This window comes from Prunus dulcis, chromosome 8 (assembly GCF_902201215.1).
Source record: "Prunus dulcis chromosome 8, ALMONDv2, whole genome shotgun sequence".
Classification (NCBI taxonomy): Eukaryota; Viridiplantae; Streptophyta; class Magnoliopsida; order Rosales; family Rosaceae; genus Prunus; species Prunus dulcis.
Genome location: NC_047657.1, coordinates 8,503,723 through 8,516,521, shown reverse-complemented (window position 1 = coordinate 8,516,521; position 12,799 = coordinate 8,503,723). Strand labels below are relative to the sequence as shown.

General features: G+C 35.6%; 1 protein-coding gene and 1 long non-coding RNA gene across 2 annotated transcripts in view; one reads left to right on the top strand and one right to left on the bottom strand.

Annotated features, from left to right (window-relative positions):
* LOC117638261 overlaps window positions 1-955 on the top strand; it is a 2,861-nt gene extending 1,906 nt beyond the window's left edge. Inside the window, exon 3 of the long non-coding RNA XR_004587286.1 lies at window positions 843-955. This is a non-coding gene — a long non-coding RNA (uncharacterized LOC117638261). The remainder of the gene's footprint in view (window positions 1-842) is intronic.
* On the bottom strand, window positions 626-3,181 carry LOC117638260 (shikimate O-hydroxycinnamoyltransferase-like). Its single transcript, XM_034373395.1, has 2 exons — window positions 2,575-3,181; window positions 626-1,710 (listed from the first exon to the last, which is right to left on the bottom strand). The coding sequence occupies exons 1-2, from the start codon at window positions 2,998-3,000 to the stop codon at window positions 799-801; spliced, it is 1,338 nt and encodes a 445-aa protein (XP_034229286.1). The 5' UTR covers window positions 3,001-3,181; the 3' UTR covers window positions 626-798.
* Window positions 3,182-12,799: the final 9,618 nt, after the last annotated feature.

Genomic DNA, 12,799 nt, shown 5'->3' with positions numbered 1-12,799 from the left:
TTTCCAAAAATAAGTTTTTCAATAAAACTGTTAAAATTTATGGAATTAAAAAAAACAGATAAATATTTTTTTTTAAAATTAATGAACATTCTAATTGATTGAAAAAGTTAAAAGATAAAAAGAAACTTTTAAAAAAAAAAAATCTGAAATCCATTACACCATCTCTCTCTCTCTCTCTCTCTCTCTCTCTCTCTCTCTCTCTCTCTCTCTCTCTCTATCTAACCCAAAACCCAGCATCACTATTTCTCTCCAATCCAAAACTCCACCGTGCATTGTGCTTCTCACTCTCTCTTCTCCTTCGATTCCATACCTAAAATCCCATCTTCCCTTCACTCACAAAAAAAGAGTAAACATAATTTTTTTATTTTAAACAAAACTAACGTTAATTTTGTGGAAGATGTTAAAATTCTCTTAATTTTTTAACAAAGTGGAAACAAAAACTAGTTTGTCTAATGCATTTAATAAGGGTAAATTTGAGAAACAAAAGATGCGTTGTCAAATGTATTAATGACATTATTCTAAGTGTAAATAAAGTAACACATGTCATGAAGAGAAGGAAGAAGGTCCAAAAAAAAAAGTTAGAGAGAAATTTGCTAGCATTCCCCTAACAATAAAACACAGCCAGTATTGTGGACAAAAAGTCCACCACAAGCACGAGTACATTTATTATTACCTTGGAAACAAAGCTTACAATACTCAATCAAGCAACATAAAAAAACCAATACACAACTTCAAATTCAAACTACCTTAAAGATGAAGAGAATGAGAGCGATTCAAACTGGAAAGGAACTCGCCTCCTTAGATGTCATACAACAAGTCGGGAAATGATTTCATGTGCTCAGATTGCAGAGTAATAATCAGCGACAAACTCCCATCATTAGTTGCACTTGGCAATAACAATGCCATCCCATCCCATGGATATGCACGACCAGGCCCCATGAAAATGGGTCGACCCCAACCAAAATCAGCATCGTGAATCGGCAGCCTCATCCAAGTGTTTATTTGAAGATGCGGGCTCCAAATCGGACGAGGCCCGACAGGAGGTTGGTAAAGACGAGTTTGAAGCTCAAGATCAAGATAGTCAAGGGCTGATATAAGATAATCGTTGTCCATCCGCGCCAAAGCATTGTGAACACAACTTGCAGCATACCACGTTGGTTTCGACTGGATATCCCCTGCTGCAGCAATGTGCGCAGTTCTAAAAGAGACATTGCCGAAGAAACCAGCCGGGAGTGGGGGTTGCAATCTGGACCGTCCATCAGTGGGAATGCGTAGTTTGGTGTTTTGATCATCAGGAAGTTTACGTGCCTTGCAAACACATCTCCAAATGTGACCTGCCAACATCTCAAATGTGGTAAAGTTGATTGGATTACTATTGTTCCCAGCATCTTCCTTAGACTTGGATTTCAAGATGTTGAGCTGCTCCCGCGTCAATCTAAAACTGGACGCAGTAACTTTAGTAGTTTTTTGCAGATCATAAACTAATTCCTTTTCTGCACTAGTTTCGAATTCAATGTGGTGGAATGCAGGCTGAGGTGGGTTTCGGGCACGAAGTAAGGTCCTGTCCATGAAGGGCGGATTAATCTTTGAGACATCACCACGAGCAATAGCAGACCATGTATTCACGAAGTGGAGAGCAGAAAATCCATCTGCTACGCGGTGGTCCATGGAAACACCAAGTGACACTCCACCACATTTGAAGTACGTGACCTGCATATATATGTAGCAGTAAAATCCAGAATCATATATAGGGTAAATTGCGAGAATGGTCCTCAAACTTGTATGCCCGTTACATTTTGGTCCATAAATTAAATTATTAGTCCAAATGGTACATAAACTCTATGTTAATCGCCCATTTGATCCAACCGTTACATTCTGTCAATATTGCTGTTAAATATGAGGGCAAATTGGTCATTTTTTACGTTAAAATAAAAAAATAATAAAAAATAAAATAAAAACTCAGTAATTGGAATAGGGGAGAAGAAAGCCAAGGGAGGGGGTTTGGGTCTCATGATTTTTTCCTCTCTTTTTCTTCAATTATTTTCTAATTTTGTATTTATTTTAACCCTATTTTATTTGTTAATTATGAAAAGTCGTATTTACCCTTAAAATTTGGTTACATTTAACAGAAAATGTAACGGTTAGATCAAATGAGCGATTAAAATAGAGTTTATGTACCATTTGGACTAATAATTTAATTTAGGGACCAAAATGTAACGGGCATACAAGTTTGAGGACCATTCTCGCAATTTACCCATCATATATATATAGTTTATTTCTATTCAGAATCCCTCAAATAATTTTATTTGGTAGACAACTTGTAGGTTCCTCGACTAATTTTATTTTAACGATCCAAACTTTCTGTTGAATATTCAATGTTTTATGTGGTTTAAGGTTTTTGAAGGTGAAAACTCTCTAAAACATTTTTATCATCTTACAAATCGATTCCAAACTCAATATGATTATATGAACCGTCCACAAACAGCTTGCCATTCATTCTGAACAATTACAAATGCCATGCCTTCAATATTAAATAATTCTACTCATGGAACTTGGATGATAATTATTAAATACCTGTGACGCAAAAATGGGAAATGAGGATATCCCACTAGCGTAATCAACACCGGGGATGAGCTCACGAAGATTGGGGTTGAGCACAAAATCACCAAAATCATCAATGGCAGAGATGCTCTCCGCTACAACAAAGAGCACTCCCTCCGCATTGCAATCAATCTCCATACGGCCATTCTCGTCGTTGAGCTTGTAGCGACCGGCCATGGGGTAGAAGAGCACAAGGGCCTTGCTGAGGGCTTGCTTGAGCACTACTAGGTCAAACAAGTTCTCGTCACCGCTTGATCTGTAAAAGTAAACATTTGACGTGTGATAGGGCGAATATTGTAGGTCCAAGTTGGAGAGCCACAGCGAGCCTCGGGGCGTCGACTCCTCTGCTGGCTTAACCATCGTGGACTCTTTTATGCTCACTGTCACCTTCTCCGCCATCTTTTCTTCTTCTTCTGTATCTTTCTTTTTTGTTGTAATAAGAAAAGAAAATTACAATTTCTTTCTTGTGATTACAACGAGTACAACTAGAACTACATGGAGCAAAAGTGAAGGTCGGAACTGAGGAAGGGAGAGTATGAAATCCAAATCTTAGAAGAATTTCTGACTAAAAGGTAGCATTTAATTTCTCAAACAGTTGAGATATTTCAAACCCAACAAACAACAACTTGCAAAAAGCTGTGGCTGTCCAACAACATGCACAACAATAATTTAATGGTCCCGAGATGATGGACCACAGTACCTACGTCCGGACTAGCCTGAGCTGTATTCTAGGTGACTCAGTTATTGTAGCCTGAAATAATACCACAGCGCACCTAACCATCCTCATCCCAGCCAATAAAATCTCACTAAGTCTAGGCCTGGGCATCCCACGTCGATCTTCAAGAACAAAACTGTCACAACAACAAGGAGGCCTATCAAAATAAAAATTCCCTAGATCTTGCCAAAGTATTAGCCAAAACATTATCTTCTCTATTATTAACTCACAGTGTTGGGTTGCTGAGAGAAAAGCTTGACATGAACGACATGAAAAAACAAGAGACCCAATGGGTGACTATTCCGACTTCTCCAGAGTCTCCAGTAGCACACCCGAGACAACGATGGGTTTTCTGCAGGGCCGGTCTTGAGATTTTGAAGGCCCCGTGCGAATCTTAAATTTGGGCCTCACATAAGCTAACACAAACTTACACCATTACGTAATGCCATACAATAAATGTTTTTTCTTAAAGTGACCAAAGTACCCATACTCCCAAGGACAAAATTGAAATTTCAGAAAACAATTAAATTGGATTAGATTGATTAAATTGGGTAGGGATGTTACACATTTTGAATAATCACCATAATTATGACAATGAGTCTTTGTCATCATAGATCATATTCACCTATTAAATATTTTTTGACACCCAATGTATTTTGTGTTGAGTTAGTTGGATGCATAAATATTCTAGGAACATCATTAATTCAATGCAATTATTTGGGTTGAGTTAGTTGGATGCATTATTTTTTCCAAAATTGAATATCTAAGCATAGGGTTTATGGTATTTATTATTTCAGTTTGTGGTTGTGAAAGTAGCTGGGATTGAATGTTGGTGTTGACATTGGACAAGCCTTTAACACAAGTGGGTTTTGAAGTCGCGCCCATAATAAAAGTTGAGGCCCTGCAAACCAACACAATTAGGAACGTCTTTGTGTCAACAATTTGCTCACTCGGTATATATATATATAACATTTGTTAAACATATATTATACATATAAAAAAAATCGGGGCCCTGTGCGGTGGCACCACTTGCACACCCTCAAGGCCACCCCTGGTTTTCAGCCCCTGCTGGTGTGGACTGATTATGAACTTCAGCTTCTAAGAATATCACCAGCAACTTAACAATCCCCAATCCCAGAACAAGATAGCAATACAGATTAGTTTGGCCTGCACAAATGTGTTTTACTCTATAACATTCAAAAGACTCACATAAGAAAAATATTAGGAGAAAGCTAGCAACCTTCTCTTTTGGACTTTCTCTCTTTTCCTCATGCCATCTGTCACTTCCCATACACTTTTTTTTTTTTTTTTTGGAATCAAGGTACATAAACGACATGATACAATGGCCTCATTAAAACCTTCTTAGAAACAAACCACATAGTAGGAAAGAGTACCACACATGCCGTGGACTAACAAGAGAATCTGAAATAGACACTTAGGACCAGGACAATAATCAAAACAAAAACACTGACACAAAGACCTCCGACAAGAACACTACACAATCCGACTGTCAAAAAAATCCTGCTATGAAATCATAGTCCTTTGCACAACTACGTACTAAATGGTGAGAAAACCCGACAGAGAACACACCAAAGCCAAAAGAGAGAAGACGTCCATAATACACACCAGCTCTAGTCACCTCTATTAGAGAAACATAGAGCTTCGAATGGCACTGAGAATAGAGTAGTTTGCAGGGAGTAGCACAATTAAAAAACCAAACACAACGAGCAAGCCAAGATAAGAAGAAAGCAAAAAGATAATCGAAGCCATACCGTATCATCCCAAAACTGACAAGGAAACCTCCTATGAAACCATAGTCTTGAAGACAGGAAAACTCTTATGGGGCCATAGTCTTATAGACAGGCAAAGAATCAAAGATGTGTCAAAAGGAGGACTGAGAAAAACACCACGCAACAAGGGACAAAACTAGATGCGGCCACTTAACCTAGAACTAGATACCAAGTGAAAGAGTATTCATAGGATGCCAAGCCCACAAATGCTCCAGCAACACATTAAGGAAGGTTACCGGGAGACCAAACTAGACCGATCTCCATAGTCTTGTCAAAAGAAGCAACAGTGCATAGGCACTTAGGATCCAAGAAGTCTACCCTAGACACCAAGGTATCACCATGAGAAACTGCCACAACTAGACTTTCACGCTTAGCACTAGGCTTGGTGGACTCATTGTGGGAAAGCTCCCCTTTTTTGGGTCTACCACGACCCCTCCATGTACACTTAAAACAATAACATTAATACATCAAACAACCCACATTTTGTTTTCCAAGTTTACCCTTATTAAATGTATTGTCCTTCAATTTATCCAATTTTTTTTCACAACTCTCTTACCATATGTAAAAAATTAAAAAATACAAAAATTTCATTTAAAAAAAAAAGAAGAGAAAATGCCTTTTTTTTTTTTTAAGAGGAAAAAAAAGACACAAGAATGACCTCAAAAAAAAAAAATCCACAAAAGAAATATCATTTTATTATACAGACAAAAGACATCCTTCTAAGAGCATCTCCAACCGATATGTTAAATTGCCACATGGACATGAAAGAAAAGAAAAGAAAAAAAAAACTAAATGTTTTTTCTTATTTAATTTTTTGACAAGGTGATAAGAAAGTTGTAAAAAAATTGAATAATAAATTTAAGGAAAGATTAAAATCATTACATTTAATAAGGGTAAATTTAGAAACAAATGTTAGCTTGTTTGATGCATTAATTACATTGTCTTAGAGCATTTCCAGCAGCTAAGGCTGGACTCGGGCTGGGGGGGGGGGGGTTTGGGCAAAAAAGTGGTTTCCAGCAACAAAATCCAACCCGGGCAAATGGTGGGACCCAGCAGACTGGGCTGGCCCGAGGGCAAGACTGAAATTGGCCCGAGGGCAAGGCAGTTTTTTTTTTTCTCTATACCTTATTTCCATTTTCAACATTTAAGTAAATGTCTTTGTCCTTTTACTTTTATTTATTTTTATATTACTCAATTTACTTAAGTTTACAATGTAAATAAGGAAGTACCCCCTATTTGGATTCAAATAAAAATACTAGAAAATCAAATTCCCATCAAATCAAAATATGAAAAATCGGTTTTAGTGCAAAATACGATTTAAGCTAAAAATGATGGCTCATTAAGTCAATATATACTTCATATTAAAATTTCATAAATCAAGTTTTCTTATTTGATGTGTAAGGAATAAAAGCCGCCAAAAATTATCTTGAGAAAATGATTATTCCAAAAAATGATTTTTCATACTTAGTCAATATTGCACCTCTGCTACAAAAATTCTGGGTTCGCCAATGTCTATAAATACCAACCAATACTCTTCACTTTTAACACCAAATCCTCATACTTTTTTTTTCCTATAAATACCAATCAATACAACTAATAAAATAAAATCTTATCCGAAAATATTATCCAATATGAATAGTATTGACACGTAGAAACCAAAAAATCTTATCCAAAAATATTATCCAAATTAATTGTTTAAGTAAAAAAAGTTGTGAAAAAAACAAAAAAATGAATAGTATTTGCCATGGCAAGCCTAAACTGCTGGAAACACACTTTGCTAAAGGGGGCTAGGGCAGCCACTATTCACGTGAATAGTAGCTGCCCTAGGGCTCCTCTTGCCATGGCAAGGGGCTAACTGGTGGAAATGCTCTTAAGTGTGAGAAAAATGACTCTTGTCACAAGGAAAAGGGAGAAGGTCCAAAAGAGAAGGTTGGAGAGAAGGTTGCTAGTATTCCCCTAAAATTAACCGAGTACACCATACTACAAAACTATTTATTGAATTACTAATTTACCATAATATCAAATGACCAAAAAAGATATATTGAATCGTGAAACACCGTCATCGTCTCCTCCAATAGACATAGCAATGCCTCCTTCATAAAATCGTCTCCTCCACCGTCACACCAACACCGTCGTCATACGATCCGCTTCTCTACCGTTACAGCAACGTCGTCGTTCGTACCATTATACTGGCGTTGTGATCATCTGGTATTGGTAAATCTCATTTTAATTTTGTTATCAAATGCGTTATACTGTCTTCATTTGTTCTTCATGGCCATGGGCCAAAATATTTTGTAACCTTCCTCTGGAAATTGGTTTTAATTTGTTATTCAAAGGAAGCCAGTTTCTGGGTTGTTTAACATTGATGATTTGAAGAGATCCATGACCATGTGGGTATACTGCATACTTGCCGCAAACATCGAAAATGCCTTCATAGCTTTTCTGGTTTAGATCCAAATAATATGTTGAATGCCCATGAAATTTTATTCATATAATTTATGAAACCAAATAATAAGTTCAATGTTTTGTGTCTGTAGTTCAATTCAATACATTTATAGATCTGAAAAGATGGCATAAATTCATGTAAAAGAGAAATATGATTTTGGATTGGTATTAGGGTATTGTGTAATAGAGTGTATTAGGGTGTACCGGAGATATTTTTGGTAGTTAAATATAGTGTATTTAGTTAATTTTATATTTTAATTAAAATATTAGAATGTACTTAGATTATAAGATGTATTCAGTTAATTTTAAGGTTCGTTTAGCAACACTCAAATATTAATATATATTTTGCCTTTTTATTACATGTTAATAATACATGGACACAAGACATAAAGTTCAACAAAGAGAAATAATATCCACTCTAATTTTGTGACTTTTATTACTCAGTCACAACAGGATACTTTGTGACATTAACAAGGGCAGAACCAAGATCAAAGGAGTGGGCTAAATTTTATTGTTAAAAAAAGCGGGGAAAAAGGAGAAAATCCAAATCAATAACCACAATGTAATAACTTAAAAATGGGGCTCTAGCAAGAAAAAAAAAATTAGAAGAGAGAAGATAATTAAAAAACATAAGATGGGTAGACTAGTATTATGGGCCTAGTTATTCTTGGGAATGTTTATTATTCAGCTGCATTAGGTTTATAGTGATGGCCTGATCTTATTTATTTATTTGAAAGGAGTGATGGTCTTTTTAAAGCCCTTAAATGAGGCCATATATCTTAATCGTTGAATCAATACCTTAGATAAGGTCGTCACTATAGAATGACTCAATTGTTGTAATTAGAGCTGGTCTGGATTTTGGAAATATTTTTGCTCAGCACTTTAACCCAATGTGTACCCTCATCACTCTTCTCAACACTTGACACAAGTCCATTAGCATAATCATAGCCATTGTTAACTCTTTGCTTTGTATTTATGGAATCATAGTTATATCAATAGATACGTGTCAAGTGTTAAGAATAGTAGTGAAGGTACACATTGATTAAAGTGGCGAGCAAAAATACTCCCGCTGAATTTTTTAAAGCTAGTTTTGATGGGCTATTAATGACAAAACCCAATAATTATACATGACAAAAATGACTTGGGCCGAAACCTGCACTGTGCTAAAGCCCAGGGGAGCCTAAACACAATTCCGCCCTTGGTTGCTTCATTCAGGGTGGAGACGACTAGAAACACAACAAAAGCTTCAAAAATGGATGGTTGACAAAAGCAAGCTTTCACACTAGAATCTTGTTGGAGATTCTGCTTGTATGAATTATCCCCTCTTTGGGTCTCCCTTCTGGATAGAGCAATTATGTTGTGCATCTTTAATTTATTTTATGTTCTATAAAGTTTACAAGTTGTCTCTGGAGGCATTGGCCACAGAGAGAGAGAAACAAAAAAATAATAATAATAATTTACTATGATCTATTGCACGAGTCAAAAAATTCCTACTATAATAATGATGATCCTTATAATTTTTTTGTATTTTATTTACTAATATGGTCAAGATTCAATGAGATCATCCACGAAATTTAGCAACATATATAATGAATACCATTTCCTTCATGCCAAGAAAAGTCATCAAGTAACTCTTCAGTTTAGTGATATTTCTTCTGTTAATATTGAAGTTTGAAGTTCGAAGAAAAAATCTGTCATGTTAGGAAATATTTTTACTCACTACTTTAATTCAAGGTGTAACCTCACTACCATTTTCAATATTTAACACATATCAATATGCATAACCATAGTTAATTCTGCAAAGAACTCACTAGTGTAGTGGTTTGGAGTATTTACTCCCTCAGGCAAGGTCTTGGGTTCAAGTCCTAATATTCGTGTAGTGTGTGTGAGTTTAATATGCTATCGTCCATCTAAATAAGAAAGATTCTAAAAAAACAAAAAATATATATTCAAACTTTACAATAGAGACTCCAAACTTGACTTAAAATCATAATTTTTTTTAAATACATTGACTGTTGTAAAGTTAAGGATGGATCCCAAAATGGTAGAGCCCACTACCTAATTGATTGAAGAGAAATGATGAGGGTTGTTTGCCATAATCGGTTGAGAGCCAACCACATATCCACGGGAGGCAATAACAGTACCAGATTTTGTTGCCTATAAAATAAGACTTCATCCTCACTTGTAATGTGCAGAGAAAACATTCAATGAAAATATTAGGCTTCTATGCCTTCTCTCCATCTCAATTCTCTCCATAATCTATTTAGTTTAACACATTATCATTATCAGCACGAATATCTCTAAAATACCAGCTGGGATATTCGATAAAAACACTCTGCTTCATTGCTTCTCTTTCTTAGGTTTGATTGAGTTGCTCATGCTCTTCTGTGTATCAATATAGCCTCGTGAAGCTTTGCTCTTCTGAGTTGCTCACTATTTACTTGGACAACATGCCGTCTTTGCTGAGCATACAGCTGTATCATCTGCTTGTCATCCTTGCCCATATATTTGCTTACTTTGGGCCAATTCACCCCTCATCCTCAAACTCCAGTGGAAGTGTGTCAGAAGCTTCCAACTTTAACCATCATTGGAGTGGCACATCAGTACCTAGTGAAATACCAAACTCCTATGCTTTTCCTGCCATGGATCTTCATTATCACAGTTGAGAGCACCATTCCCCGCCTCCATTTTCTACAACCAACAATCATATTGGTGACGCTGACCAGGGTTCAATTCCATCTGTTACTCAAAGATCTGCTAGGCCGAGCTCAGATTTACCAAGATCAGGATCTTTTATGCACCCATTCCTTGTTGGTCACAGCTTCAAAACATAAACCCAACAAAACAAGGTGTGTTGCAGCAGATGAGTTGGAGCTTGTGCAGGAAATGATCAAATATCTTTTGATGAGAACAGACCGAAAGGATAAGCTCCCTGCTCCTTACCTTTTTATTTTATTTTATTATTTTATTATAAAGATTCATAACGAGATTAGTGCAGGTACACTGGTTATAATGGAAAAGTATAGGCTCGGAATCAAACCTGCACAAGAACCATTAAGTATAGGCTCGGAATCAAACCTGCACAAGAACCATTTTAATACGACAAGATGTTGGAAAGCCGCCTTTAATTTAATATATTATAATAATAAGAAAGTAATTGGCTTGGGGACAGAATAAAAGCAACTGATTTGAAAGCCTGGAGCATGCGTGATATTCCACTAACCACTTTCTCTACTTTTCTTATTATATATTAGTATAAGAACATATAATATAATAATATATATAATATTATAGATGGTGTCACCTCTTATATTTTTAGTGGTGGTTTTATTTTCACATTTATTTTTTTTACGATATGGAGTAGGTTTATTACGCATACAACAGTATCTATTTAAAAAGGTGGTGCGGGTTTATCGTCCACGCCTTTATTTTTTTATTTAAATGTATGGAGCATAATTATTGCCCATACAACAGTATCTATTTAAAAGGGTGGCGCGGGTTTATCGTCCATGCCTTTACTTTTATTTAAATGTATGGAGCAGAATTAGTGCCCATACAAGCACGTTTATTTTATCGCAAATTTACTTTTACTTAAAGTATGATGTGGAATTAACCCTCATACTTTATGAATTTATTTTACTGCACATTTACATTTATTTAAAGTATGGTACGGGTTTATCGTCCATACCAGTAATTTATTTATAAGCATTTTATTTTATGGATTAATTGTGTGGTATGATGAGTGTTTTTTTTTAGTATACGGATCAGGACCAGAAGTTTCTTGATCCTCATCATATAATTACATCAGGACTTGAAGATCCTTGATGATGATATTGATATGAGAGCTGGCAGTCTCTCCGGTACTATATTTGTAAACATGTGATTGGACTTGAGGGTCTTTGATCATTGACATGTAAATAAGGACCTGGGGTTCCTTAATGATGTAACAGTACCGTATTGGTTAATAGTGCCGTACACATGGATAATAACTGTACTGGCAAATGTACTGTACACATGAATANGATACGTATTCATGACTTGATGAATAGTACCGGATATATAAATAGTGACGTATACATAAATATTAACCATTTTGGGTAAACCGTCACTATATACAAAAGGGAACTTGTGTCCTGATGTAATTGTATGATGAGGATCAAGGAACTTCTGGTCCTGATCTGCATACTATAAATACTCATCATATAGCACAATTGATCCATAAAATAAATTGCTAGTAAATAAATTACTAGTATGGACGATAAACTCGCACCATACTTTAAATAAATGTAAATGTGCGGTAAAATAAATTCATAAATTAAATTGCTTGATGTATGAACGTTAATCCCGCACCATACTTTAAATAAAATTAAATGTGCGGTAAAGTAAATTCATAAAGTATGAGGGTTAATTCCACATCATATTTTAAGTAAAAGTAAATTTGCGATAAAGTAAACGTGCTTGTATGGGCACTAATTCTGCTCCATACATTTAAATAAAAGTAAAGGCGTGGACGATAAACTCGCACCACCCTTTTAAATAAATATTGTTGTATGAATAATAAACCTACATTATACAGTAAATAAATTGTATGGATAATGAACTTACACCATACAGTAAATAAAATAGCTGTGGGGATAAAAACCACCACTAAAAATATAGAAGGTGAAACCTTCCATTAAAGCTAATAATAGAATTATTGTATATATAAATTAAAGGCAATTGTTGGTGGGTTATTATCAAAACAACGATCAGATAATATTATATTATATTGTTATCGTTTGTGGAAGATAGCACACTTGTCTCCCCAAATCGAATGTTTTTCTCCTGTAATCTGCACACACATGCACCAATATTGATATTAAATAGTATAAAATAATAATAATTGAAAAGATATGGAGCTTATTTGCTAGCTTCCTTATTTGTCATAGGGGGGAAATGATGGCACATGCCACTTTGTCAAAAGGCTAGAGATAAAAAGATGAAGTAGGTGCCAAAACTTGAGTGACCTACACCTAAAGCAATTTGGAATCTAACTTGGTGGGCATGTGCAGCTATCTTTGTGAAAAAGCTTTGGGCATCTACATCCACAAACATTATCTTCTTTCCCTGCACCCCCTTATAAAATTCAAACCATCAAACCTGGGCAAGTCATAAGAGTCGGCCTCCAGAGCATACTTGAGGAACTACTTATCTGATGGGCCATAATAGATGCAGTCAAACTCAGGATCTATGAAGGGATAGATATGTT

What these genes read in the sequence shown, in the direction of transcription:
- LOC117638260 (XM_034373395.1), bottom strand. Translation starts at nt 3,000, where the DNA reads ATGGCGGAGAAGGTGACAGTGAGCATAAAAGAGTCCACGATGGTTAAG. An exon ending in TTCCCATTTTTGCGTCACAG is followed by an intron (nt 1,711 to 2,574) that starts GTATTTAATAAT and finishes ATATATATGCAG; the next exon opens with GTCACGTACTTCAAATGTGG.